Source organism: Eptatretus burgeri, chromosome 17, assembly GCF_056783735.1.
Source record: "Eptatretus burgeri isolate ZD-2024b chromosome 17, Ebu_testis_v1, whole genome shotgun sequence".
NCBI lineage: Eukaryota > Metazoa > Chordata > Myxini > Myxiniformes > Myxinidae > Eptatretus > Eptatretus burgeri.
Window position 1 is genome coordinate 7,724,079 of NC_140977.1, and position 27,033 is coordinate 7,751,111.

The 27,033-nt window shown below is 46.2% G+C and overlaps 1 protein-coding gene across 25 annotated transcripts in view; it reads left to right on the forward strand.

Annotated features, from left to right (window-relative positions):
* LOC147009201 (uncharacterized) overlaps nucleotides 1-27,033 on the forward strand; it is a 315,005-nt gene that overhangs the window by 87,588 nt on the left and 200,384 nt on the right. For all 25 annotated transcript variants that reach the window (XR_015052783.1, XR_015052784.1, XM_085861564.1 and 22 more), the window contains 4 exons: nucleotides 7,185-7,259; nucleotides 11,391-11,513; nucleotides 17,017-17,160; nucleotides 20,617-20,760. Coding sequence is in view for 23 of the 25 variants with exons in the window: in XM_085861564.1 (XP_085717690.1) it covers nucleotides 7,185-7,259; nucleotides 11,391-11,513; nucleotides 17,017-17,160; nucleotides 20,617-20,760 (486 nt within the window). In the remaining 2 variants the exon portion in view is untranslated. The remainder of the gene's footprint in view (nucleotides 1-7,184; nucleotides 7,260-11,390; nucleotides 11,514-17,016; nucleotides 17,161-20,616; nucleotides 20,761-27,033) is intronic.

The window sequence follows — 27,033 nt, forward strand, 5'->3', positions numbered from 1 at the left end:
ATCGCACTTCTTCGGAAAACTTCGGAATAGTACGAGTCCCTTTTTGGACGGAACTCGCCAATAGACAGACCACGTGGGATAGGGTCGATTATCAATTTCAATTTACCTAAATACCCACGTGGTCCAACCTACCGGGGAAATTCACCCTCGACGGCACCCATACGGAATGAGCTGTTTGGCGTACTCATTCCGTGTGCGATCCGAGCGGTTTTGATCGCCGAGTTCCGTCGGTCCCGAATACCCTGTTACCACAGCAATGGCCTGGCTAATTTTCCTACATGCAGCACGCGAAGCCAATGAAGGAATGGACACGAACGAGCTGAAACATTGAACAATCGGAGTATTTATTTACAATGGGGGGAGGGGGGGATGAGGCGAGCACATAAGGGCAGAGCTAAACCGAATATTAACGAATGCACATATATACAGGCAAAAAGCACTTATACAATTCACTACTTAGCAGACGGGCCCACGGACACACACGCACACACACCCAAAGAATCGGTCCAAATGGTCTTTAATTGGACCTCCAACCCAGAGGACAGTCGGGCTGAAGACAAGGGTCTGTCTTGGACCTGTCCGCCTCGTGCAATCTTCATCTCGAGTCGACCCGGGCCCCAGTGATAGGCGAGCCAAATCCAGGCACCGGCGAGAGACCCTTGCGGTTCTTGCAGGGGGATGGTGTCTCTTGAGCGCTTGATCGTGCGGCGGACGAGGACGAAGAAGATGACGACGACGACCAAGACCAGCCAAACAGACTCCTCTTGCGAGGCTCCTCTGTTCCTTTTTATCCTCTCTGGCGCGCTCGCTCAGGCGTCATTCGTTCTCAGGCGTGGCTCACCCAGGCTCGCTCAGGTGTCATTCGTTCTCAGGCGTGGCTCACCCAGGCGTGGATCATGCTCGGGCGGGGCTCACTCAGGCGTGGATCATTCTCAGGCGGGGCTCGACCTTTTCCACACTTGGCGCACTGCCAAGTGAATCGATGGGTGGGGGCATAACCTTTCCGCTCGCAGAGAATGCCAGGAGCGGAGGGTTTCCAGGCATTGTTTTACCCCAAGCTGGAGTGGTCCACAGCTGTTATTGTAGTTCTTGTTGGTGGTGCAAATAAACGAAAGAAAAACCCCAACTATCAAAATAACTACGCAGCACATTTACATTTAATCACCCATTAGACAAGGGGAAGGAAGCCATCTATAAAACACATACTTGCTGAAATAACTAACCTATAGGAACCTGAATGTCTGTGGCTCATGGCTTCCAGATTCGCAACAATATCATGGCAGATAGTGAGACCCAGAAGTTGAAATGAAAAAATTCGCTGGAATACATAAGGGAACATCTTCTTTTCCCAGAATGCAGGAAGGCTGAGGATTTCAAATTCATCCTTGGCTGAGGAGTCATTCACGAGTTTGACGACCTCGTTTTGGATGCCTTCTGGGATACTGTCAGCCGCATACTTGAAGGGATCTCGTGCCATGGTCATGCATGTATCCTCCGTGTTGATATCCGGAAAGTATTTATTGAACTCCATTGATTTTTGTGCTCATGGGCTTGATTCTGCCCGCGTGCGATGTAGAAGATCGGCGGGTCGTGCTGCTCCTGCTATTTGTGCTCGTGGGCGTGATTCTGCCCGCGGTGAGGTGGGGAGGATCGGTGGGTTGTGCTACGGCTATTTGTGTTTGTGGGCTTGGTTCGGCTCATGGTGTGGGTCAAACTGAGTGACTTTTGAACTGGGATTTTTGTGATTTTGTGCGTTGTGTGAGAGAATTCATTGACTTCTGTGAAAAGCCTTTAGCCTCTCCGAATACTCAACGACGACATTTATCCTACACTCCCCCCACCTAATAATCTTCTGACCCCTGCTCTTAACCTCCCTCCTTTTCTCCATCGATACCAGAAACACCACAACCTTGTGCTGGGTGGTAGCATGCTCTCCCACGACTGCCTTACAATCCTAAACTCTCCACAACTGTCGCTTCCTTACCACCACCAAATCCAGTTCTGTTCTACGATGTCCACTCTGATCCATTCCATTGGGACCATACTCTGTGCAGAGCGTTGGTGTTGCCTAAGCAGTATCCTGGGCTATTGGGCACAATCCTGGATGGGTCACCACTCCGACGCAGGATACCAGCAAGCTGGTACTCATTTTTGCCAACCTTGGAAGGATGCCAGGCAGAATCAACCCCACCTGGTGTTGATTCAACAGCCGAGCAGGATTTGAACTCAGGACCCGAGGATCCCAAGCCCACCGCTCTAGGGTCTCTGAAATCTGTCACAAAATCAGTACTTATGATGTTCATAAGTACAGTATTGATATGTTTTAACTACTGTTTTAACTTTTTGACTACTCTTGTAGCATACCCTTTTGAATTTAGACCTTTTGACCCCTTTCGACCATTGTAGACCACTTCAACCCACCCCTTGAGCCTTTGGACACCAAAGTCTCTTTTATGCCTTTTTAAACCCTTTATAATCAATTCTTAGACTCCCAAAGACCAATACTCACTTGAGACTGCTTAAACCTCTTGACTCATAGATCTTTTAGACACTTTAGATCCCTTTATACACAAGATCCCTTTTTCTCAGGTCAGGTCGTGGTTGACCTGCTACAGGTAACATGTAACCCAGTACTACCTGCCGCATGGTCGAGTTGGTCGGCGACGAAACTGGCTTCCACATGACAGGCCGAGTCAGCCCATCTAGTGAGGAGGGTGAGTGGACACCCGGCAGTATTAAAAACAAGAGCTGAAAAAAGGGCGGATGAGCTTATCCAGAGCCAACGGCCATCCACAACTACACTACAACTACACCCCCATTTCACCACCTCACCTCCTCATGGGTCCTTTCCACCTCACCACCAGGGTTAGGTCTCTTGACCTAAGGGTATCAGCTACTGCCTTGTAGGTGACTCTTGGATGAGAAAAGGCTAGGGGACGACACCTCGATATCAAAGGGTGGGTTTAGGAGTGGCGCCCACAGATCCACTATAGCCATCGACAAGATTATGAGTACACAACGCAAAAGCACCAGGGTTAAAGCCCCTGATTCCTCGCCCATGTCTAATGTGCCAATGTTGGTTCCTGCCAACACGCATGACGGGTTGGTCCTGAAGCCTCTGGGACGGTCCAAGCCTGATAGTGACAAAGGAGAGATGGACAGATTCGTTCGTCGCAAGATACCTGTCATTTTTAGTACCTTCAACATCCAGACGCTAAGATCTACTGCAAAGAAAGAAGAACTAGCGCTTGAAGCACAACACTATGGCATTGACATCTGCCTGCAGGAACACCGCATTGAACACTCAGAATCGCTACAACAAGAGACTTTTACCAGTGGTTATGTTTTAATAACTTCTTCAGCATGGAAGAACTCGTGGAATGCAGCAACAGGTGGAGTTGGCTTCCTTATTTCACCAAGGGCCTTGAAATGTTGTCGCTCTATTGTGAGCCACAATGAGCGTACAATTGAGATAACTCTGCACGACAACCCATTGACAACTGTCTTGTGCTGTTATAGCCCTCATAATGAATACCCAGAAGAAGATGGAGTTAAATTCTACCAATAACTCTCAACCATAGTCTATGTAATTCAAACTCACAATCTACTAATATTAGGTGGGGATGTCATTGTCCATATCGGGTCTGCAGACGCTCTATTCACCTGTGCAGATGAATCCAATATAAATGGGAAGCACATGAAAGACTTTATGGAGCAACACAGCCTTGTTGCCACCAATATAAGGTTTCAGAACCCCAAGAATAGGCTTTGGACCCATTGCCGTCCAAATGGTCAGCGTGTCCAGCGAGATTACATTCTGGTAAGAAAGAAATGGATTAATTCCATTAAGTATTCCAGAGCTTACTACTCCTTTGAAGGTATTCAATCAGACCATCGCATCGTCTCATGTGGATGCCAGATCAGCTACCGCAAAAGCAAGTCACCAGCTTAAGATCCTATGAAGAGCATAGACTGGAAAAGTGTTGTGAGAGATTACAACCTCTGTGAGCAATTTACAGAAGCAGTTCATAACAGATTCTGCATCCTGCGTGATGAACTACATTACGAGAGGATAACAACACCTCAGCAGTGTATGATACCTTGATCACCGCCAACAAGGAGATTGCTCTTGAAATGCTCCCCAAGAAAAGAAAGAGTGTTCTTGCAATAGCCACCAGCAACAGCATCAACACAGCCAGAGAAATCTTGCAGAAAGCATCAAGGAAGCACAATGCTAGATCCACCAGAAATACTTGGCAGAAGCTTAGAATCCACTAAAGCTGCTTTTGTTCAAGCTTACACCAAGGTGCGAGATGCCCATGTGAAGTCCAAGACTGACGAGCTTGACAGTTTACACCAAGAAAATAAGCATGCAGCAGCTTGGCAGGTCCTGATAGAGATCACCAATAAGAAGGCTTCTCCAGCTATCCGTATCAAAGGTAACACCAAAGAGGAATGTCTAGACTGCTGGTTTAAACATTTTAGCAATCTTCTTGGCAAACCTGAGCAGAACACCAGTACTGATGATCCATTTTTCAATCACAAAGTTGTTGACATTCTTCCCATCAAGACCGGCAGATTCTCGATGGAGGAACTCCAGAAATGCGTGAGAAAGCTCAAACGATCCAAGACTCCTTGTCTCGAAACATTCCAGCTGTTGTCTGGAAGAGCCCATTTTTTCATCAAGAGCTGCTAGACTTTTGCAACGAAACCTATAGAGGCAACAAACCAGCGACCTTCTCCAAATTTGCCATCATCCCTCTGCCTAAAAAAGGCAACCTCTCTCCCACCTAATTACAGAGGTATAACATTGTCACCTCTTGCCTCAAAAATCTACAATTCTATGCTGCTTAATAGGATTACCCCTTATCTCGATCCTATTCTCCGACGCAACCAGAATGGTTTCCGGAAAGGCAGATCTACAACACCTCAGATTCTTGCCATAAGGAGGATCATAGAAGAACTAAAGATCTCCAAGCAGAAAGTAAGCTTTGTATTTGTGGATTTCTCCAAGGCCTTTGACAGTGTCAACAGGAAGGTCATGCTTCAAATACTTTTGAACTATCGCATCGTGGAAGAAACAGTACAAGCAATTGCCATAATGTACAACAACCCTTCCAGCTATGTTCAAAGTATGGATGGCCCAACCAAGGAGTTTTTCACAACAGCAGGAATCCTCCAAGGGGACACCCTTGCTCCTTATCTTTTTGTTATACTTGCGATTACATTCTCAGGCAGTCAGTAGAGACCATGAAAGAGAAAGGCATTGACATCAAGCCAAAAAGATCAAATGGCGACAGAGATAAGCATCTCACAGACCTTGACGATGCAGATGAGATCGCCTTAACAGCGACACTTTTGAAGGATGCTCAAGACCTTCTAATTTCTGTTGAGGATGCTTCAGCTAAGGTCGGTCTGTTTCTAAATGCCAAGAAAACAGAATACATGACAGTAAATGAGGATGCTGATCATCTACCAATCTTCTCCAAGGATGGCTCACAACTAAATGAAGTCAAAGACTTTAAATACTTAGGGTCTTATGTAACTGACTCCAAGAAGGACTTCATATCACGCAAAGGTCAAGCCTGGAGTGGATGTAACAGGCTGCAGCAAATCTGGCAGTCTAACATTTCAAGATCTACCAAACTTGCATTCTTTAGAGCTTGCGTAGAGAACATACTCTTATATGGATCAGAGACATGGACCATGAAGAAGGCCCTGCAGGACCAGCTTGATGGCACATCTTCTCTGCTTCTTATGCGAGTTCAGAACATCAGCTGGCAGGAACACAGAACAAAATCAGAGATCTACAGAGAAATACCACCCATTTCTATCATTGTAGCTCATCGCAGAACACGATTTGCTGGTCACTGTTTCCATGCCAAAGACCAAATCATATCTGACATGATCTGCTTGAGATTGCCTTGCCCAACCAGAGGAAAAAGGCCACTGAACTACATCGACTGCGTAGCAAGGGATATCCAGCATGACATAGCGGACATGCAGACACTGATGATGGACAAATATTCATGGCGCGGCATTGTGAACTCTATCTCGGATGTGTCCGCTGAGTAGTAGTAGTAGTAGTAGTAGTAGTAGTAGTAGTAGTAGTAGTAGTAGTAGTAGTAGTAGTAGTAGTAGTATACACAAGAAGCGATGGGCCAATCGTACCACTCCAAGTTTAGTTTTTGTAGAAAAGCTGAACGAACATCCACACCCTCCCGGAAATTGAAAACAAGCACACACAAGGAACTTTGATGCAGGAGGAGGCCATTTGGGCCATTTGGCCCATCAAGCCGAGACAACATCAACACCACATTAATTTAATCGACAACACTGGACTGAGCTGTCGGTCAACAATGGTGGTGTTAATTACATAATCAAACTCCCCACGTAAAACTTACTCCTTTGAAGGTCCTGTCATTGCAGTAAATGGGGTAAAAGAGGGGACTAATGGAGAGTAATAAGAACACGGGATGAGCTGATCTGCACTTCATGATGCTCACGAGCATATGCAGGATCAGCATTGTGGTTTCAAAGTACAACATTGAGAACAATGGGGACAAGGGAAAATTAAATCACAACAGTTGGATAAAAAAAAGAGAGATTATTTACAATAAACATAATTAACTTTGACATGATTATGAAGACTTTTAATGATAAATGGTCTTTTAAATACTGCATTTTAATTTTTGCATTCAATATTCTTCAATTGAATGGATAAAGCAAAGATTTTAATTCCGATTATTCATTATCTTCCTCGAGCAGTGGAGGACATTTATTAGAATTGAATTCCTGATGTGTTTCTGTCATTAAATAATTAAAATAACTTCAGAGAAAAACGCAAATTCTCTGTGTAAATGTGTGTCGTGTGGCGCATCGGCCTGGTTGGAGAGTGTATTACAAGTTCCAACGGTTTATGATATGTATTTACATTATAATAATATCTCTGTATGAAAACCTTGAAGAATTGAAAACCACTCTGCCAATTTACACACATGTTCTTCATTTTATGCACTTGTAAACCGCTGGGTGAAACAAGATTGAAAGTGGTGGTTATACTCTGGGAGTGCATTAGAATGTTCTACTAAGTTGGGATGGCCACCTCCAGCTTAGATTTTTACTTTTGTGTGAAAGTGGTGCATTGTCATAAGTATTTTTTTCATGTCCTCCTGTGTTTGCAGATTTTATCGTGAAGGTGAAGGTGGAATCCGAATCCGAGTTTGAGTTTGTGGATGTTTTGGCTTTGCAAGTCAAAGGTCTGAATCACAACTACATTCTACTCTAACATAGTGTTGTGCGAGTGACTTCGAAGGGTTAAAATACATTGATTTATGTTTGAGAATAAGTATGAAGTAACCAACTCTGTGACCAGAAATATGTTGGTTTTAATCGTTACATAGCCATATCATCTCCACTCACAATGCTTGTGTCCAAAACCGCTTTTCCATAATCCCTGTTTATTGTCCTTCCCCTTGTAATCTGTCCTTTATGCTCTTTTACAAGATCGCAGCCTTGCAAGTGGACAAAGGCCCGAGTTCAGGTGCTCTTGCGAAATGCCTGGAACGTTTGAGTCAAGCCAAGAAGCTAAGGGGTGGGGTTTAGACTCGGGAGATTGCTGAATGGCCAATGAGCTCAGAGCAGGCAAAGCTTATTGACGTCACAGGATGGGGTGAAAAAGCACGCACACACACACACACACACACACACACACACACACACACACACACACACACACACACACACACACACACACACACACACCACATTTCAAGGCCATTTCCCCCGCTAAAGCAGGGGTTAGCCTTGCGGGCTCCATGACAATGTTCTCCACTTTACCCTATTTTCTGCATCTCCCCTTCTTAATCCCCTTGCCCACATTTCCTCTTCCACCACCTTTCGCCAAGTTTTTCTCAAACTTCCCCATCCTCTACTTCCGACTACACTCATTTCCAACACTCCTCTCACCCAGTCACTTTCATCCTTCCTCAACACATGACCCAACCATCTCAACCTGTTTCTCTTCACAACCTCCATCACAGACTTTATTCCCATCATCTTCCGCAGGTCATCATTTGTCTTCCTCTCTCTCAATGATACTCCACACATCCACCGAACCATTTGCATTTCCACCCTTTCCAGCCTTTGTTGCTGCTCCATGTTCAGTACCCATGTCTCACTCCCATAAATCATCGTACTCCTCACACATGTAGCATACACCTTTCCCTTCAGCTTCAACGACACTCCCCTCTTTGTCAGCACGCCACTCAGTTCCCGAAACTTCTTCCATGCACATCTCACTCTAGCAACCGTCGAAGAGTCTCATCCACCTTCTCCATTCAGCATGTCTCCAAGAGAGCAAAATGTTTTCACACCTTCCAGCTTCACACCAGGGTGAAAGCAGAACTGCTAAAAAGCAGAGTGTGTTCAGACACCAGAAAGATGAGGACCTGCAAGAAAAAGGAGGACGACACCAAATGAGAGAGACTAAGACTTCATAACCAGTGACGGTCCTGTGCAGCCACCAATTCACGTGGTTGCTTGGCCCAGACCTAGTCTAGTTTCAGGTGAGGGGGAACACCAGAGGAGACATACTTAACCTATCTAACACTAATTTCGGCCAAGCAACCCTCGCCTCCCACAAGTGAGTTATTCCTCAGACAACATCACTCTGAACACAGATTAAAACAATAAATTATTGTTGCGGATTCGCGCCCGCCGGCGTGCGAACGGCCACGTAACTCGAATCGCGGCACGTCGCCCACCGGACGGACAATCCAGTCGTGACCCTCTCAGACTAACGCCGGGAACCAGTCACGGGTGGACCTTTCGGTCTCACCGCGATCGAGCCAATCGGCCCCCGCGTGGGATAGGGTTGCTCGCCAAATTCGACCTACCTAAGTACCCACACGGAGGGTAGACCGGGCGATCGCACCTCGCCGCAGGTCGACTTCGGACACGGGCCACTTAAGTGACCCGTTCCGTACTATCGGGATAACCGAGCGGTGTTATTCGTCGGCCTCGACGGTTCGATTAATTATCGGGCGTCTTAGCCCACGACCAACCCTTTACGTGAAGCAAGATGGGGATTCAATGAAAGAAATGACGAAGCGAAGCGGGAAAACAGTTCAACAATAAGCACATTTATTTTGCGGCACACGGGAAGCACACATATACAATTCCACCAAAAGCACATGTAAAAGAAGAAGACAAAAAGCAAATGCAACAATGCAGATCTATCCGACTACCGGGCACTCGGCAACACTTATACAATTTTACTTCACAGACGGCGCCGACAACACATATTCCCAAAGCAAAAGGAAAGAGAACCACCCTCCAGGATGAGGGGGGTAGGCGGGCCTGGGGCCGAGACCGTGTCGGGCCTACCCGTCTGATGATGAGACGCGAAGCGGTGGTGGTGCCTCAACTCCGCGGGCCTCGCGGACAGTGTCTGGTAGGGGGTGGGAAGGGGGCCCCCTTTTGTCGCACTATCTCAGCGCGGGGGGAAACAGGAGGGGGTTGCTGATGCTCGGGGGAAAGGAGGATTTCACAAAATCTCGGGTCCCGCGACGAGCGTCTCCACCACGACCTCGGTCGCGCCGCCGGCCTTTCCCTTCGCAGTTCCCCGAATCCGACGCGAGCACCCCCTCAACCGCCTTCGCCTCTCCACAGCTCCGTCCTCTTCACTCCGACTCCGCGAACTCCCAACTGCGAACTGCCAACTGCTTCTCCGAACTCCAAAACTCAACTCCCACTTCCAACTGAACTCGTCTGACGAACGCAGTCGTTTTTATAAGCCCCGTGGCTTCGCTCTTTCATCTTTGACCCTCTGCCTCCGACCTTTCACCTCGCTCCCCATTGGCCCGAGGAAAAGTGGGCGTGAATGCTTTTTGATCCATGAATTTGCATATAGCGACCGCCCTCCAACGCCCTGGAGGCGGGGCCAAATCGCCCCTCGCTCACCGATTGGACGGAACAAAAGTGGGCGTGAGTCGTTTTTGATCCGTTTTTCTTCGGAAAGTCCGCGATGCTTTTGAACACGCTGCTCGGTGCGCGCCCTACACGAGTCCAGTATCGGTGCCCACGAGTGGCGCGAGATGACGGTGATGCGATGGTGGCGAGTTGTGACGGTAAAGGTCGTGGCGGTTGTGGTGAAGCGGCGTTGTGGTTGGTGGTTGTTGTTGTGATGGCTGTTGAGACGTGGTTGGTGGTGGTAATAATGGCGGTTGGTCCAAAATAAAGATAGTAAAAGAAAAACGGCTATCCTGTGGGTCGCAGCCCTCATGAATGACATTTATTCCCTCTAGACAACGGGTTTGGGCCTAACTACACATATACTTACCGAGATATCTCACCTAAGGGACCTGAATGGTGGTTTGCGAATTTGGTCAACCACAACATTATGTTAAACCCCACATGCACACAGACCATGCTAAACCTTACTTTGAACTGTTTTGCCCCCCTCTCCCCCCCCTCATTTGAATGACTGTTAAAATAAACCTGTGAATGTTGCCTTGAATTACTTTAAACATTATTAATTAATTTTATTTTCTAATTGTGGAAAAGCAGGTCGCATGACTTGTTATCTCACCTGGAACGTAGTTCCGGCAAGCTTATGGGATGGTGCATCCTCAATCCATCCGTCTGTCCACAAACACTTGCAATTTATTCTCTGAAACTCCACACACAGTTTTGATGAAATTTCACCGCAATCTTCATTGGAATGTACCAAATCAAATGGAAGACCAAGAAGGAACCTGAAGAAGCAAAGAGCAAATATGGAGTCATCAGGAGGAACCTGGACAGGATTCGGGTTTCAGCCGCTACTCCACCAACCCTCAAACCCATCCAAAGTTTGTTCATGGCATTAAAAAAAAAACATATCGGGCCCAAAAGGAGGTCTACGGGGGTTACCCCCAAAATAGGTGGTTTTTTTTCTCAGAAACTACACATGCAATTTCGATTAAACTTGATTACGACCTTCACCACCTGTGATGCACCAAAGTTTGTTCACTGCAATAAAAAATTTTTTAAATCCACAGGTATTTACTTTCTTCTCTGTTAAATATTTTGTGGGTTATCCACACCTTCCAACGGTTGCCTAGTTTTCTGATCCAGCCGTAATCAGGTGAGCGCCCAGGGGTATTGTCCCTATTTTAAAAAAAGTTAAGTATATGTCTACTCTCGAAGCTTTGGTGCTGAAGGAAGGAAGGACGGAGGAGGGGGGGCGTTGGTTCTTCTCGACATCTTTGTTCATAACATGCAAAACCTGATTTCTGGTTTTAATAATGAATAAATATAAATTTCTGATTTTATTTATTTATTTTGATTTGGATTCACTTGTTAATGCGTTTCCTTTCCCAAATTGACTGACATGATTTTGTTTGTAGATGAAACTCATCCAATGAAGAAGGAATGTTTCCAAAGTGATGGTCTTCAAACTTTCCTGGAAGTGTTGAGCAAAGACCGTGTAAAGCAAGAACCGTGTGATTATCCTGCTCAATTGCTGGAAAGTAAGTCAAACTCATCACTCTCCATTATTTATTTTATTATGTTTGCTTTCTCGTTAAACTTCTTAACACAAACCAGACGCAGTTGTAAATTTTCTTAAACAGGGTGACGCTCACGCCATTCCCAAACCTTGCTAAAGAGGAACTTTAACTGGGATCCAATGAAAGTTCAATGCACAAAACGAAACGAATACTTCTTGACTGAGGAAGGAGTTTGTACGACGGAGGATGCCCAGTCGGTGACTGGCTTTAGAAGCCATCTTTGAAATGTGGTTTGCCCAAGAAAGATCATGGCTGATGGAGTGAGACCAAAGAGTTTGAATGACTTTGGCCTGAAAGGCGATCTTGTGAAAGGCCTGGAACCTTCCGGTCAAGCTGAGAAGCTTTGGGGTGGGTTTTAGGCTCGGGAGACGGCTGAACGGCCAATGAGCTCCAAGCAGTTGAGGCTTATTGGTGTCACAGGACAGATCGAAAGCAGAGCTGCTAAAAAGTACAGAGGGTGTTGAGACGAAAGAAAGAGGAGGACCGACATCAAATAGAGAGAGGCGAAAATGAGAAGGGAGGCGAGAATGAGAGTGAGTGAGAGGGAGGCGAGAATGAGAGTGAGGGAGGCGAGAATGAGAGTGAGTGAGAGGGGGCGAGAATGAGAGGGGGCGAGAATGAGAGTGAGTGAGAGGGAGGGAGAATGAGACTGAGAGGGAGGCGAGAATGAGAGGGAGGCGAGAATGAGAGGGAGGCGAGAATGAGAGGGAGGTGAGAATGAGGGAGGTGAGAATGAGGGAGGCGAGAATGAGGGAGGCGAGAATGAGAGCGAGTGAGAGAGAGAGGCGAGAATGAGAGTGAGTGAGAGAGAGGCGAGAATGAGAGTGAGTGAGAGGGAGGTGAGAATGAGAGTGAGTGAAAGGGAGGCAAGAATAAGAGGGACGCGAGAAGGAGAGTGAGTGAGAGGGAGGCGAGAAGGAGAGTGAGTGAGAGGGAGGCGAGAAGGAGAGTGAGTGAGAGGGAGGCGAGAAGGAGAGTGAGTGAGTGAGAGGGAGGCGAGAAGGAGAGTGAGTGAGTGAGAGGGAGGCGAGAAGGAGAGTGAGTGAGAGGGAGGCGAGAAGGAGAGTGAGTGAGAGGGAGGCAAGAATGAGAATGAGTGAGAGGGAGGCAAGAATGAGAGTGAGTGAGAGGCAGGCGAGAATGAGAGTAAGGCGAGAATGAGAGTGAGTGAGAATGAGAGGGAGGCGAGAATGAGAGTGAGTGAGAGGGAGGCGAGAATGAGAGTGAGGCGAGAATGAGAGTGAGTGAGAGGGAGGCGAGAGTGAGTGAGAGTGAGTGAGAGGGAGGCGAGAATGAGAGTCAGTGAGAGGGAGGCGAGAATGAGAGTGAGTGAGAGGGAGGCGAGAATTGGAGTGAATGAGAGTGAGTAAGAGGGAGGTGAGGATGAGAGGGAGGCGAGAATGAGAGCGAGGTGAGAATGAGAGCGAGTGAGAGGGAGGCGAGAATTGGAGTGAATGAGAGTGAGTGAGAGGGAGGCGAGAATGGGAGTGAGTGAGAGGGAGGCGAGGATGAGAGGGAGGCGAGAATGAGAGTGAGTGAGAGGGAGGCGAGATTGGGAGTGAGTGAGAGGGAGGCGAGATTGGGAGTGAGTGAGAGGGAGGCGAGATTGGGAGTGAGTGAGAGGGAGGCGAGATTGGGAGTGAGGAGAGGGAGGCGAGAATGAGAGTGAGTCGAGGGAGGAGAGAATGGGAGTGAGTCGAGGGAGGAGAGAATGGGAGTGAGTGAGAGGAAGGCGAGGATGAGAGTGAGTGAGAGGGAGGTGAGAATGAGAGTGAGTGAGAGGGAAGAGAGAATGAGAGGGAGACAAGAGTGAGTGAGTGAGAGGGAGACAAGAGTGAGTGAGTGAGAGGGAAGAGAGAATGAGAGTGAATGAGAGGGAGACAAGAGTAAGTGAGTGAGAGGGAGGAGAGAGTGAATGAGTGAGTGAGGGGAGGTGAGAGTGAGTGAGTGAGAGGGAGGGGAGGTGAGAGTTTGCCCTGTGACACACTGACCCACATGATGATGGTTCTCTCCTCGCTTCCCACGTCGATCCACTCCAGGAGTGCGAACCCCAGTGGACTTGATGTGCCTAAACGGGCCACAATAAAATACTTGTGCTGTGCCCTCTCCATTCTCGTCCTCTCCGTCATATGATTGAAGCCTTAATTTAGATAATTCAGGTTCCCGTCCGTTTGATCCCCAGGAGCGTGTATTTCAATTGTATTCTGACTATTACGAGGGCGTACACAAAGGTAATCAATCCTCTCCTATTATTTTTCTCCCAAACAAGTAAAGATATTCGAATGAAACGAAGACAGAAATTTACATAAATCTTTATTCTCCCACAGTGCATATTTATTTATCAACATTATCACCACTGCGGTACACACATTGCCACCAACATTCGTGTAGTTCCGTGATACCATCACAATAGATCTGTGCGCCCTGCTGACTTAACAGTTGCTTCACAGCAGCCATGACATCATCGTCAAAAGAAAAATATTTTCCACCAAGGTGTTCCTTAAGTTCCGGGAAGAGATGAAAATCTGACGGAGCCAAGACAGGCTGGTGATCCTTTCTGGCGGTATTCCATTGAACGTCTTCCTCTCAGGATCGTTAATGGTGCATCAAACTCTCATCATCTCATCTGCAGTTAGTCATCCCAACTATATTATCTCCAGCACTTCACAGCACTGACTATGTTGTGCTGCCCTCTGCTGTCTTGACAAGAGCAGCACAAAGCCATCTCATGTCAGAAACAAGAAACTTCGCAACCACTAACGGCCTCATTCATGTGGCTGCTTGGCCCGGACCGAATCCACTTTCTTACCCGATCGAACAGGAATTTAGGCCTAGCTTGGGCACTCCCACCCCCCCTTCCAATCCCCATTAATACAATAAATTGTGTTCCCTTCTTATGGTATCCAAGGCAATCTCCACTCATGGCTCTCTGACTTCCACTCCTGTCGCAGTCAACGCGTGCCTCTTAATGTAATTCTCTCATCCCCTCTTCCCATGCAGGCTGTTGTTCCTCAAGGCAGTGTTCTTGGCCCTGTGCTTTTTCTGGTTTTCATCAATGATCTCTCAGATTCCCTGGAAAATCCTCTTTATCTCTCTGCTGATGACTCCCCCCTCTGCCAAACCATCTTTCATCCCTCTGATAGACAGGCAGCAGCCTCTTCACTCTCTGCAGACCTGGATAAAATCAAAAGCTGGTCAAACACTTGGAATATGTCTTTCAACCTTGACAAATCTCACACCCTCACCATATCTCTCCGAACGGACCATCTGCACCCCCCCCCCCCATCTACTTTCTCAACAATCCCCTTGAAAAAGTCTTCAAGCTTTTTGGTCTCACTATCTGCCACGATCTTTCCTGAAAAAGTCACATCTCCAATCTGGCTTCCAAAACCAGTCACTGACTGAGCATCCTACGTCGTGCAAGGTCCTTCCTTGGCACACCTGAGCTTCCATCCATTTACAAAGCTTTCATCTGCAGTCTGATGGAGTACTGCTCCTCCTTCTGGGGTGGTGCTTCTGCCTCACACCGAGCTCGACTTCACGCTGTGGAAACTAAGGCTTTTGGGATCAATGGTATCTCCCACCATGACACCGAGTCTTTGGGTCTCTCACCCTCTCACCGGAGGCAGGTCAGTGGTCTTTCTGTCTTTTACCATCTTCTCTCCAGCCTTTCCCCCTCTGCTCTGTCTGTAACCTGTCCCCCCTATATTCCCTCAGGGTCTGCTAAAAACCCCCCTTCTGGTGAAACGACCAAAATCAAGAGTCGCTGCTCACCTTCACTCTTTCAAACCTCTTTTTTCCTTCCTCGAGAACAAACTCTCCTCACTCTCTTCAATCCCACTCCTCACTCCAGGCCTTTTGTTATTATTTTGTGTTTCTCTCTCCTGCCCCTCTTTTGTCCTGCCTTGTTATATGTTTCTGTGTTTTAGTTCTTACATGAGCCTCGACTTGGTGTACAAAATTAAAAAAAAAAGCTCCACAGGCACACAGACCATGCAAAACCTTACTTCTGTTACCCCCGCTCCCACCCACTTTCTCTCCCTCATTTGAATTACTGCTAAAATCAACCTGTAAATGCTGCCTTGAATTATTTTAAAGATTATTAATTATATATTTTTTATTGTGGAAAAGCAGGTCACATGACTTGTTTTGAAAGTTATACGCCTAATCTCTATGCTTTGGTGCTGAAGGAAGGGAGGACTGAAGGAATCCAGTCCATGGCATCCATCTGGGGAGGATCCAGTCCATCTGGGGAGGATTTTGGAGAGATCTAGCTGCAGTGTATCGTTTGGGAATGTCAAGATCTCTGACCTTGATTTCGCAGATGATGCAGTCATCTTTGTAGAGACTCTGGATATCCTTTTGGGGGCTCTAGAGGTGCTGAATGAGGAGTCTGAACCACTGGGATGACGGGTTTCCTGGGTCAGAACTAAGATCCAGGCTTTCAATGACATCTTGGATGCTGCTATCCTGTCTGTACCTGTTTGTGGCGAGGATGTTGAGGTCACGGAGAGATTCACTTACCTTGGCAGTGATATTCATGTCTCTGCTGGCTGTGAGCCAGAGGTCAATAGACGTCTGGGTCGGGTCTGGGGAGTCATGGATTTACTGGATCATGGGGTGTGGCGCTCTCGGTACCTGTGCGGGAGGATGAAAGTCCGAGTCTTCAGGTCCTTGGTGCTTCCAGTCTTGCTCTATTGATGTGAGACGTGGACTCTGACAAGGGATCTGAGACGGAGACTCAATTACTTTGGTACCAGGTCTCTTCAGAGAATCCTTGGCTATCGCTGGTCGGACTTTGTGTCCAACGAGCGGTTGCTGAGAGAGACTCAAATGAAATTTGTGACCTGCATCGTCCGTGAGTGTCAGCTGCCGCTGTATGGACATGTGGCTCATTTTCCTGACGCTGATCCTGCTCACCAGATTCTCTCAGCGAGGGAGCCTCGTGAGTGGAGGAGGCCAATGGGCTGACCACGTGCTTCGTGGTTGCAGCAGGTTGATCAGCATCTCAATGAGATGGGGATGACCAGACGGAGGCCCCTGGAGGGGACGCAGAAACGCACTGCTCCGGTGCATGCTCCCATACCTGACCTGATCTGAAGAGAGGATGTGGGGCAGGGGGGAGGTGGGTGGTGTGCGGGGTTACAAAACCAGGAATGTTGGGGATTTGGGGGTCTCGACACTCTTTTTGGTTTTTGGAAGATGCTCATCCACAATTTGAAAAGTAGTTTTATGATTCGGTGAAAGTAAAACCATTTACAATTTTATTTTGCCAAACAGCAAGGTGTTTGAGATTGAAGCTTCTCTGATCTGCTTATCCAGCAGTGTTCTGAGTTGGCTTGTTTTGTTTTCGACGTTTGCGCTTGTCTTGTCAAAAGTTCTGATTTTATTGATGTATTTTGGTTTGGATTCTCTTGTTAATGCATTTCCCTTCCCAAATGGACTGACATGATATTATTTGCAGATGAAGCTCATCCAGTGAAGATAGAATGTGTCCAAAGTGATGTTCTTCAGACTGTGCCGGAGGTTTTGAGCAAAGACCGTGTAAAGCAAGAACCGTGTGATTCTCCTCTGAAGAAGTCCAACGATGCTGCTCCTTTGCTGGAAAGTAAGACAAACACATCACTCTCCATTTCTACTCTCGCCAAAGCAGATGGGATTGCATTTGGGTCCGTTTGTCTGTGTCTGTCTGTCTGTGTGTTTGTCCGCACAGAACTTTCGTGTTTTTCTCTGCAACCGCTTGTTGGATTGGGACGAAATTTTCACCTTTGGTACAACTACTTATGTGGAATGTTAGAATGATAATTATGATGTCATATGTCATGTGATGTGGCAGCCATATTGGAAAAACGAAAAAACTTTGGACCTCTATCTCTGAAACCACACGAAGGAAAAAATTGAAACTTGGCACGTAGCAAGTAGTCATGGGAAATGAGTGTGATTTTTATTTTTTCCTGACATCATAGGTGCCATCGTTATGTCATAATTGCATATGTAGAACGTCACATCCGTTCAGTTTGAACATTTTTGAGGGTCATCTAGGAATAAAATGGTCCACAGAAAAAAATTTCATGACGTCATTGGTCATGTGATTCAGCAGCCATATTGTTTTTTTTTTTAAAGAAAGAAAAACCATAAAAAAATTCTCTCTGAAGTGACTGAACAGATCGAGGTGAAACTTTACACGTATGACCGCCTGTCCATATGTGTGAACAAAAGGTGAAGAGCACTTGGAATACTGTTATTCTCATATGATGTCATTGGTCACATATTGAATTTACCCTGAAACCTATAAAAATACACAACTCAAAAGACATCCTGGCAGGGTTCTGCAATCTCTGATTGTTTATCTTGTTTGTTTTCTCATCAAACTTGTGAACAAAAACCTGGCACAGCTGAAATTTTCTTAAACAGGGTGAAGTCACATTGCTAACGAGAAACTGTAACAGGGATCCAATGAAAGTTCAATGCACTAAACGAATGCTTCTTGACTAAGGAAGGACTTTGTACGATGGAGGATGCCCATTCGGTGACTGGCTTTGGTCTTTTTGCCAGATGGTCTTTTTGGAGACAGAGGAGAGTGTGAAATATATCACAATTGAAAGACATACAGTATTCCAAGTGCTCTTCACCATCATCTCAGATCATCCTAAATCCAAAACCATGCTATTTTCCTCACACACCCCCACCCCACCCAATCTCTCCTTCCAAATTTTCAGTTTTCCCTCTTGAGAGATTCCTCCTCTGTCCATCTTTGTCTACCTCCTACCCCCATTCCTCTCCCATATCCTTTGCTTGTCCAAGTCTCTCGATCTTGCCCTTCCACTCTGCTGTTGTTGTTTCCCCCCTCTCTCTACTGTTCCTTTTGCATCATGTTGCTTGCTGATCTGTACAGCTGATCTTCCATGAGCCTCTACTTAGCATACAAAAAAAGGGATTTATTACAATGAGAAACGGGGTTGGGGAGAAGAGAAGAGAAGAGAACACGGCTGCAAGCAGCCATACAGATGGTCGCCAATAAAACTAAAATATATCCCTTGCGTGGTCTCCTCTGGCAAGACGCGTGGCCTCCGATGCTCATCTCCCATGCGGCCCACATGGACTTGCACGTCCCTCCATCGCTGGAGCCACGTTGGAGACTCCTGGTGCTGCAGAACAGAAGTTTACACAAAAGGAATGTAAAGAAAGGGGGGGGTTGAGAAGTGGGGCTGAGACACAAACATTGGGGCAGGGGAGACAAGAGCTTCCTCAACACTTTAATTCGACACTGTCTCATTAATAACATTAAATTACATCACGCTTAATCTGACATGTCCAATGAAATACCGAGTATAAACAATACCCAATTTCCCAAAGGGATTTCTGTAACACTATGTTTACTTTACTGAGGAGAAAGGTAAAGAAGGTGAAAAGGAGGGTCAGGATGAAGGAGAACAGGAAGAACCCTCTGATAGTTTTTTTAAATTTTAATTTGTCAAGGCTCGTGGGAGAGCAAGAACACAGAATGGATGAGGACATAACACAACAAAAGGAACAGCAGGAGTAGGGAGAAACACTAACAGTAGGGCAGAGGGAGAAATAGACGGAAACGGACAAACGGGTAACAGGAAACGATGAGGGGTATGGGAGAATGCAAGGGATGGACGAGATGGATACAGAAGCCAAATTCTGGGAGGAGTAGGGGGTGGTTTAATGGGTGTAGAAAAGATCATGGTTTTGGATGGGATGTGATTTGAGATGGTGGTGAACAGTTGCCTTGAAGACCTGAAGGGAAGAATGAAATTGAAGTCTGGAAGTTGGTTCCAAAGGTGGGAAAAAGAGAAACAAATGAGTGGAGGTGAGCAGTTGTTCTGCATTTTGGCGGTTGCTGGTGGACCACGTGTGTCCTGCAGATAGCTGGGAGACACAAAGCTCAGAGAGGACACGGGATGCAAAACCATAAAGAGGTGGAAGAAGACTGAGAGACCACCAACCTCTCAGTGATAACAAAGTGATTTGAATGATCTTGAAGGCCTTGGTTTATGCGGCATCAAGCTGAGCAACGTGTGAGGCAGGGGCACCAGCCCAGAGGGGAGAGCAGTACTCCATAAAGCTGGTGATGAAAGCCTTGCAGGTGGATCGGAGCTCAGGGGTGCCAAGGAAGGGCTTTGCGTGACAGAGGATTCCCAGTGGCTTCTTCCTGGTTTAACACACTCATGTGGTGGTGTAAGTTCTTAATAACGGGTTAATTGTGCACTGTCTTGTTTTGTAAATATAACTTTGTGTAACACTTTGACATCCAACTGTGAAATGTGGCTTGCTATAGAGAGATCATGGCTGAGTGACACCCAAGAGTTTGAGTGATTGAACTTCTTCGAGAGGGTTGTTGAGAAGGTATGTGGGAGGGTTTGCGGTATGGTCCTGTCAGAGAGGGAGAGGGAGAGTGAGTGTGTGGATTTCTCAGGATTAAAATATTTTGTTGCGGTTCTGCAAAGCTTGCGCTCCACCAAGGCAATGGCACACAACAAAAAGTGGTCCAGAGACAGTTATTTCATTAGTATTCGTTTAAAATGTGTAGTGGGTTTATGGGTCAGATGCATTACGTGGGCTTTTAGGCAGATCTTTATTTCCATTCTTTATCTATTTTGTTTACTTTGCTACACACAGGAGCCTTCCCTTCACTCATGCATGCACACAAAGCAAGAGAGTATCTCATTAGCATATGTGCGCCCTGTTGCATTCAATCCTTGCGTGCCATTACCAACGGACACTTCACTTTGTGTAACACTTCACTTCTCGTGTCAAGTTTGGAGCGCAAGCGTGCGCCGGAGTGCAAGCGTTCCTGAGATGAGCTCTCAATGAGAGTTGTACTGTCATATACTCCAATCGTCTACAGAGAATTACTGCAGGAAAGGAATATTATTTTTTTCTGGGGAGACATTTGTTTTTACTCGTTTTCTGATTTGTTGCTTGTATTGTTTTGGAGGTTTGGCCCGGTGGTACTTCAAAGTACTGTATCCACGATGTTTGCTTTTGACTGCACTCGGTTTTACCTTCAATTAATCGATTTTCTCATGATTTGCAGGTGAAGTTAATCAATTGAAAACAGAAAATTTTCAAGATGATGTTCTTCAGAATTCCCAGGATGCTTTGAGTAATCGGCACATAAAGCAAGAACCCTGTGACGCTCTTCCGAGGGAGACCAGCAATACTGTGCAGCCATTAAAAAGTAAGTAGAGCCGAGCACCGAATACATCACCACTTTACTCATTTAGTTTGTTCTCTTTATGATATGAAGATGAAATTCAAAATCCTGCCAAACAACGGATGCATTTTCTCTTTGTGTGCTCAAGAAGGTTTGTTGATGTAAGCTAAAAAATGAAAAAAATCACTTGCTCTGTTGTGGAATTTTGAGCATACACGTGAACCTTGAGTTTACAAAGACTGTTACATAATTCCAAGCTGTTAATATTGAAATGAAACCAAGACAATCAGTTGAATTTGGTGTGACAAGTGAAAGTTTGAAAGTCAAACTTGTGACTCTCTCATCCTTCAACACAAGAGGTACGTTCAAGATTGTTGCACAATGCTACACAATTCAGTTGCAATCAATCCGTTTGAGATCATTTGACCGAGTTGCACATCAATGCATTCACGTACACCATAATCATGAGACATTCAAGTGATTTTACACTGCATTGCGCGAGACTACGGTTTTGGCTACATTTCTGTGCACCTCTGCATTTCAAGGCTTTGTATGTCATCCACAAATATCAAGATGCAATGGCTTTTTTTTCTAATTAAGATGAAGGCTCGTGGTCTTTGTGGCCGAGGTGACAGAGGTTAAAAAAACAACGGACTGACAGTGGGGAAAGAGTTGGACACAGTAATGGATGGGATTAACGAACAGGACACGAGGAGAGGAGACACAAAAACGTGGTTTTAAAAGGGTTCATGGGTTCGGTAGAGTTTAAGGTTACCTCTAAAACTTTGCCGTTTTGGAAACTGTTGATAGAGTTATGGTCTTTGACAGTCTGAATAACTCCAGAGGACCACAACAAGTCTTTAAAGACCACGACCGCCTTTCGTACCGCGAACCTCGGGCCAGCATCAGGTCAAAAGCTGTGTTACTGTTACCATTGAGGTTAGCGTTATGAATGGGGAATTGTGCCGGCTGTCACGTAACAGATTGTAATTGATTGGCCGGGTCTCCCTTCTCACACAATTGATGCGTCAGAGCCCAGATCCCGGATGGCATCTTGGGATTGGTTCTGTGGTGTGGTTTGTTGGGATACTGTGGGTTTTGGCTTGGTGTGAGGACTTACTATATATTAATTACTCGCAAATATCACCCATTACTTCGCTGATGGGAATGCTTTAAGGGGGGGGTGGGGGGAGAGAGAGAGGGAGGGGAATGGAGAGAGGGAGGGGGATGGAGAGAGGGTGGGGGAGCAAGGAGGGTGGGGCAGTGAGGGAGGGGGGGCAAGGAGGGAGGGGCAGTGAGGAGGGAGGGAAAGTGAGGAGGGATGGGGGAAGGGAAGGCAGCGTGAGAGGGAGGGAAGGCAGACGTGCGGTAGAGTGTTAATTACGATTCATACTGTTTCATAAAAACGCAAAATTGTTTGAAAAGATTGTCGTACACGGTAAAGCAGCTACTAGTATTGAATGATCCAACTTTTGATACCAATTGGGAAATGAAGCAATTGATCAGACAACTCAGAATAGTGGGAAAAGAAAAGAGGGGTAGAGGAGGAAGACATATCTGACGAAAGATTGGTATTGTCATTGGTAACAGGAGTACCAATGAGAGACTGCGTAAACCCAGAGTGTGGTGCTTGGTTCCAGTCAGTGTACAGCCAATGAACAAATCTGCTCATCTTTCTTTGCTGAGGGTTTTATGATGAATGCCAGATCGATTGTGTGAAGAACAGATGAATTAAGTGTCTGACTTAAAGACAGTGACATTGACATTGCTGCGATAACAGAAACTTATCAAATGCCTGACATTTCAGATGAACAATTGACACTTGATGATTATTGTGGCGGTGGAGTACCAATGCCTGTGAAGAAAGACTTCCCAGTTTATACTTTACCCATGATTTTGGTTCCCATTGAAATTGAATGTGCATGGTTAAGAGCAAGACCGCACAGGCTGCCCAGGTTGATATCAAGTATAGTTGTTTGTCTTGTGTATATCCCCCAGGGTTCTCACATCATGTTTCCTTGATTGATCACTTATGCCTGGTGCTGGCTTAATGATTAGGGTGGTGGGCTTGGGATCCTCGGGTCCCGAGTTGAAATCCCGCTTGACCGTTGAATACTAGGAGGGGTTGACTCAGCCTGTCATCCTTCCGAGGTCGGCAAAATGAGTACCAGCTTGCTTGGATGATTGAGCCATTCGAGTATCCTGCATTGGAGTGGCGACCCATCCTGGATTGTGCCCAATAGTCCAGGAGACTGCTTCGGCAGCACCGACGCTCTGCACAGAGTTTGGTCCCAATGTATATGGATTTTTTTTTTGGATTGATTACTTAACAACCACAATCGATATACCAGCCACCATCTATGTATATTGTGGATATGTTATCTTGGGTGACTTTAACAGAGTAGATGTAGACCCGTTATTGAGGGCACATGGTCTTAAACAGGTGGTAGATAAACCCACTAGAGGTGATGCTGTACTCGATTTGTTTATTACCAATGTTCATTCACATTACATGAGACCGGAGATCATGTCTCCGATGGGACTGAGTGACTGTAACACGGTTTTGTGGATTCCCAAAAACGGGATGAAGAGAGTTAACAGGGTTATCAGGAAAACCTCACTTCAAATGACATACTAAAACAACGATGAGTTTGGGCAATGTATTACATCGAAGACTTGGGATGAGGTTCCAGCAGCACCAGATACCCAATTGAAGTCTGTTTCCTTCTACAAGTCACTCCAAGAGGTTGTTGATAAATGTTTTCCATAAAAATTGGCCAAATTACTTGCAGCCGATAAACCCTGGATGAGGGCAGGAGTGAAAGCATCGCCAGGAAGCGTTTGCAAGTGGCTCAGTGTCCCAATCCGTCCATCCATTGGGACCATACTCTGTGCAGAGCGTTGGTGCCGCCAAAGCAGTCTACTTGGCTATTGGACACAATCCTGGATGGGCTGCAATCAATCCACTCTGACACAGTATACCAGCATTCTGGCACTCATTTTGCCAACCTCGGAAGGATGACAGGTCGAGTTAACCCCACCTGGTATTGATTCAACACCTGAGCGGGATTTGAACTCAGGACCCGAGGATCCCAAGCCCACCACCTTAACCATTAAGCCAACACCAGGCATAGTGACCCAATGCTGATACTATAAGAACTTGCCTGCAAAGAAGATTACTCAGGCTGAGGCAAACTTCTATGAGAATTCACTGGGTGATCTAAGGGCATCTGATCCTTTGAGGTGGCATCGTGGCATCCAGATGCTTGCTCACAGGCTCCGGGTACCTTCTCCTATCACTGCACCAACAATTCCTGAAGGTACTGATGAACAAATAGCTAATGCAATCAACCACGAATTTTCTTTGACATCACAAAGCCGACCACCCCTACTTGTTCACGAACTTCCATCCTATCTAACTGCTGAAGAACCACCTCAAGTTGAAGTGTGGGAGATGTACCATGAATTGATCAAGAGTAATGCAAGGAAAGCCATTGGCGTTGATGACGTTCCAAACGGACTTCTCAAGGATTCTGCATGCAAACTCAGTATTCCCATCACTGATATATTCAATTCATCATTGAGACAAGGCTAACTTCCACAAATCTGGAGAGACGCTGATATGGTTCCTGTACCGAAGGAAAAGCCGGCTGTTCTCAAAAAGTTGAGACCAGTATCCCTAACTTCCCAGTGTGTGAAGGTTTGTGAGGGATTTGTTGCCAGATGGATGCAGGAAGATATGATACCCAATATTGATAGACATCAGTACGGGAGTCTTAAAGAGTCTACAACCACACATTGTTTGGTTGAAAGCTGCATGAATTATATGAGGGATCTGATAAAACTGAGACCATTGGGAATCTCGTTGTTGCAGACTTTTCCAAAGCTTTCAACTCCATCGATCATACCATTGTTGCCATCATCGATCATACCATCATACCACTCATCAACTTAGGAGTCAGAAGAGAAATTATCCCATGGATAGCAGATTTTCGAACAAACAGACGACAAGGCACTCTATCTAACTGGAAATCCTTGAGCAGTGGAGTTTCACAGGGAACAAAGTTTGGTCCTCTGGCATTCCTTGCCATGATCAATGATGCAATGGATTCATCAGAGTTGTAGCAATCGAGGAAGTATGTCGACGATTCAAGTATCGGAGAGGTGAGATCATCAAAAGCCTACTCAACAATACAAAACGCCGTTACCGAATTCATTGAATGAGTCGATGAGAACCATCTTCACCTGAATACAGATAAGCACCACCCGGACAGGTCCAAAGACAAATACAGTGGTGCCCCCAGAATCCGAATTTAATTCGATCCAAGAGGCTGTTCGGATTCCAAAACTATTTTCCCAATAAGAAATACTGGAAAGTGAATTAATCCGTTCCTGGACCCCAAGAAAACCCACTTTCAAGACACTTTCAACTGAAATTACCCATGTTTAAGGTAAAATAAGATGAGTAAATGACCTTTTCTGGGTCATGAATCTTTTTGCAAGCCTGTGGGATGAGCAGGAGCGATGTCGCTTCTTCCATCAGGTCTGGATGCAGCTCCAGCCTATCGGTGGCCATTGGGATCCAAAACGTAAACTGTTCAGCCTGTTGGAGGTATGTAATTAACGATGAAGCACCAAATGGCGTTTTCACCGCACGGTTCCACGGGAGAGAATCAAGAGGTGAAGCGATTGGGTGACGCAGCATGACATCACTACCATCCTCGCGAAAAAACGTTCGTTAAAGCCGATTCATCAGAGGGTTCATTGAATAAGTTCGCTTCACGACGGATTTTTCGCGCTTTTATCGCTTCTTTATTTTTCAGAATCCTACACACGGTCGATTTCGGCAGCTCGAACATGGCAGCGAGATCAGACACACTCGTACCACTCTCATGCTTAGCGATAAGTTCTTTCTTCAACTCAATTGTCGTCCTCACGGACTTCCTCTTATTCCTATTTGCTTCACTGCTCTTCTTGGGTGCCATGGTGAATGCACAAGGGTGATAATTGAAAAAAAATAAATGCACAAATCAAGGTGAAAACACGAGGTAAAGTAGCGATCGACACACGAGAGATGCTTTCACGAGTACTTCCACTGATGAACTGAATGAACAAAGCGCGAAGATGCGGGTCGAACAGGCGGGGGAGACGCACGTGAACAAACATGAACACCACGTTGTGTTCGGCTTTCGAAAATCTGTTCGGTTTTTAGGGCAAAATTTTCTCGAAAAAAATTGTTCGGATTCCAATTTGTTCAAACAATGGGGCGTTCGGATTCTGGGGGCACCACGGTACAAACATGTCCAGAGCCAAGCCATCAGGGGAAAACTCCCATGCGGACGCAAACACCGCCCAGACAGGTCTGGAGGGGGGGGGAAGAGAGAGAGAGAGAGAGAGAGAGAGAGAGGTTGGAGAGAGAGAGAGAGAGAGAGAGAGAGAGAGAGAGAGAGAGAGAGAGAGAGAGAGAGAGAGAGAGAGAGAGAGAGAGAGAGAGAGAGAGAGAGAGAGAGAGAGAGAGAGAGGCAGAGAGAGAGAGAGAGAGAGGCAGAGAGAGACAGGGAGAGGCAGAGAGGGACAGGGAGAGGCAGAGAGGGACAGGGAGAGGCAGAGAGGGACAGGGAGAGGCAGAGAGGGACAGGGAGAGGCAGAGAGGGACAGGGAGAGGCAGAGAGGGACAGGGAGAGGCAGAGAGACAGGGAGAGGCAGAGAGACAGGGAAAGCCAGGCTGGCTTTGGCGTTATGGAGTGAGCACGCACAAAATATAAATATATTTTCTATTCGTGCTTGGCCGATATCAGCAATTTTTCAGGAATCGGCTGATTGGAGTCAGTGTGATTACTGACTGCAATACAGTACATACTGTATACAACCCAAAAACTTTGAGTCGTTTTTACCCTTGTTTTGGGGAAATTTCAATGAACAAATTTTAAAATACAACTTTGCATTATAAGCGTTTCAATGAGATATGCGTGAACATTCATCTTTATAAACAGCTGGCAAGTGTCATATGACGGGTCGAAAAAAAATTTGGCTTGTTAATTGAGAAAACATGTTGATACGGCAAACGGAAATCAGGTGTTATTGGTTCACGAAAAAATATTTTCACGAAAAAATAAGTGACCACTATATTCGTTATTGTTGTCTGTCTGTCTGTCTGTCTGTCCCGAGTACAATTATGCCAATCACCTAACCACCTTCCCCGCTTCACCAACTGCCGATCCCCCTTCTCCACACACCAAATCGCAACCCTCTCCGCTCATAAAAACCGTCTCTACAAAGCGAAAGGAACAAAGGATT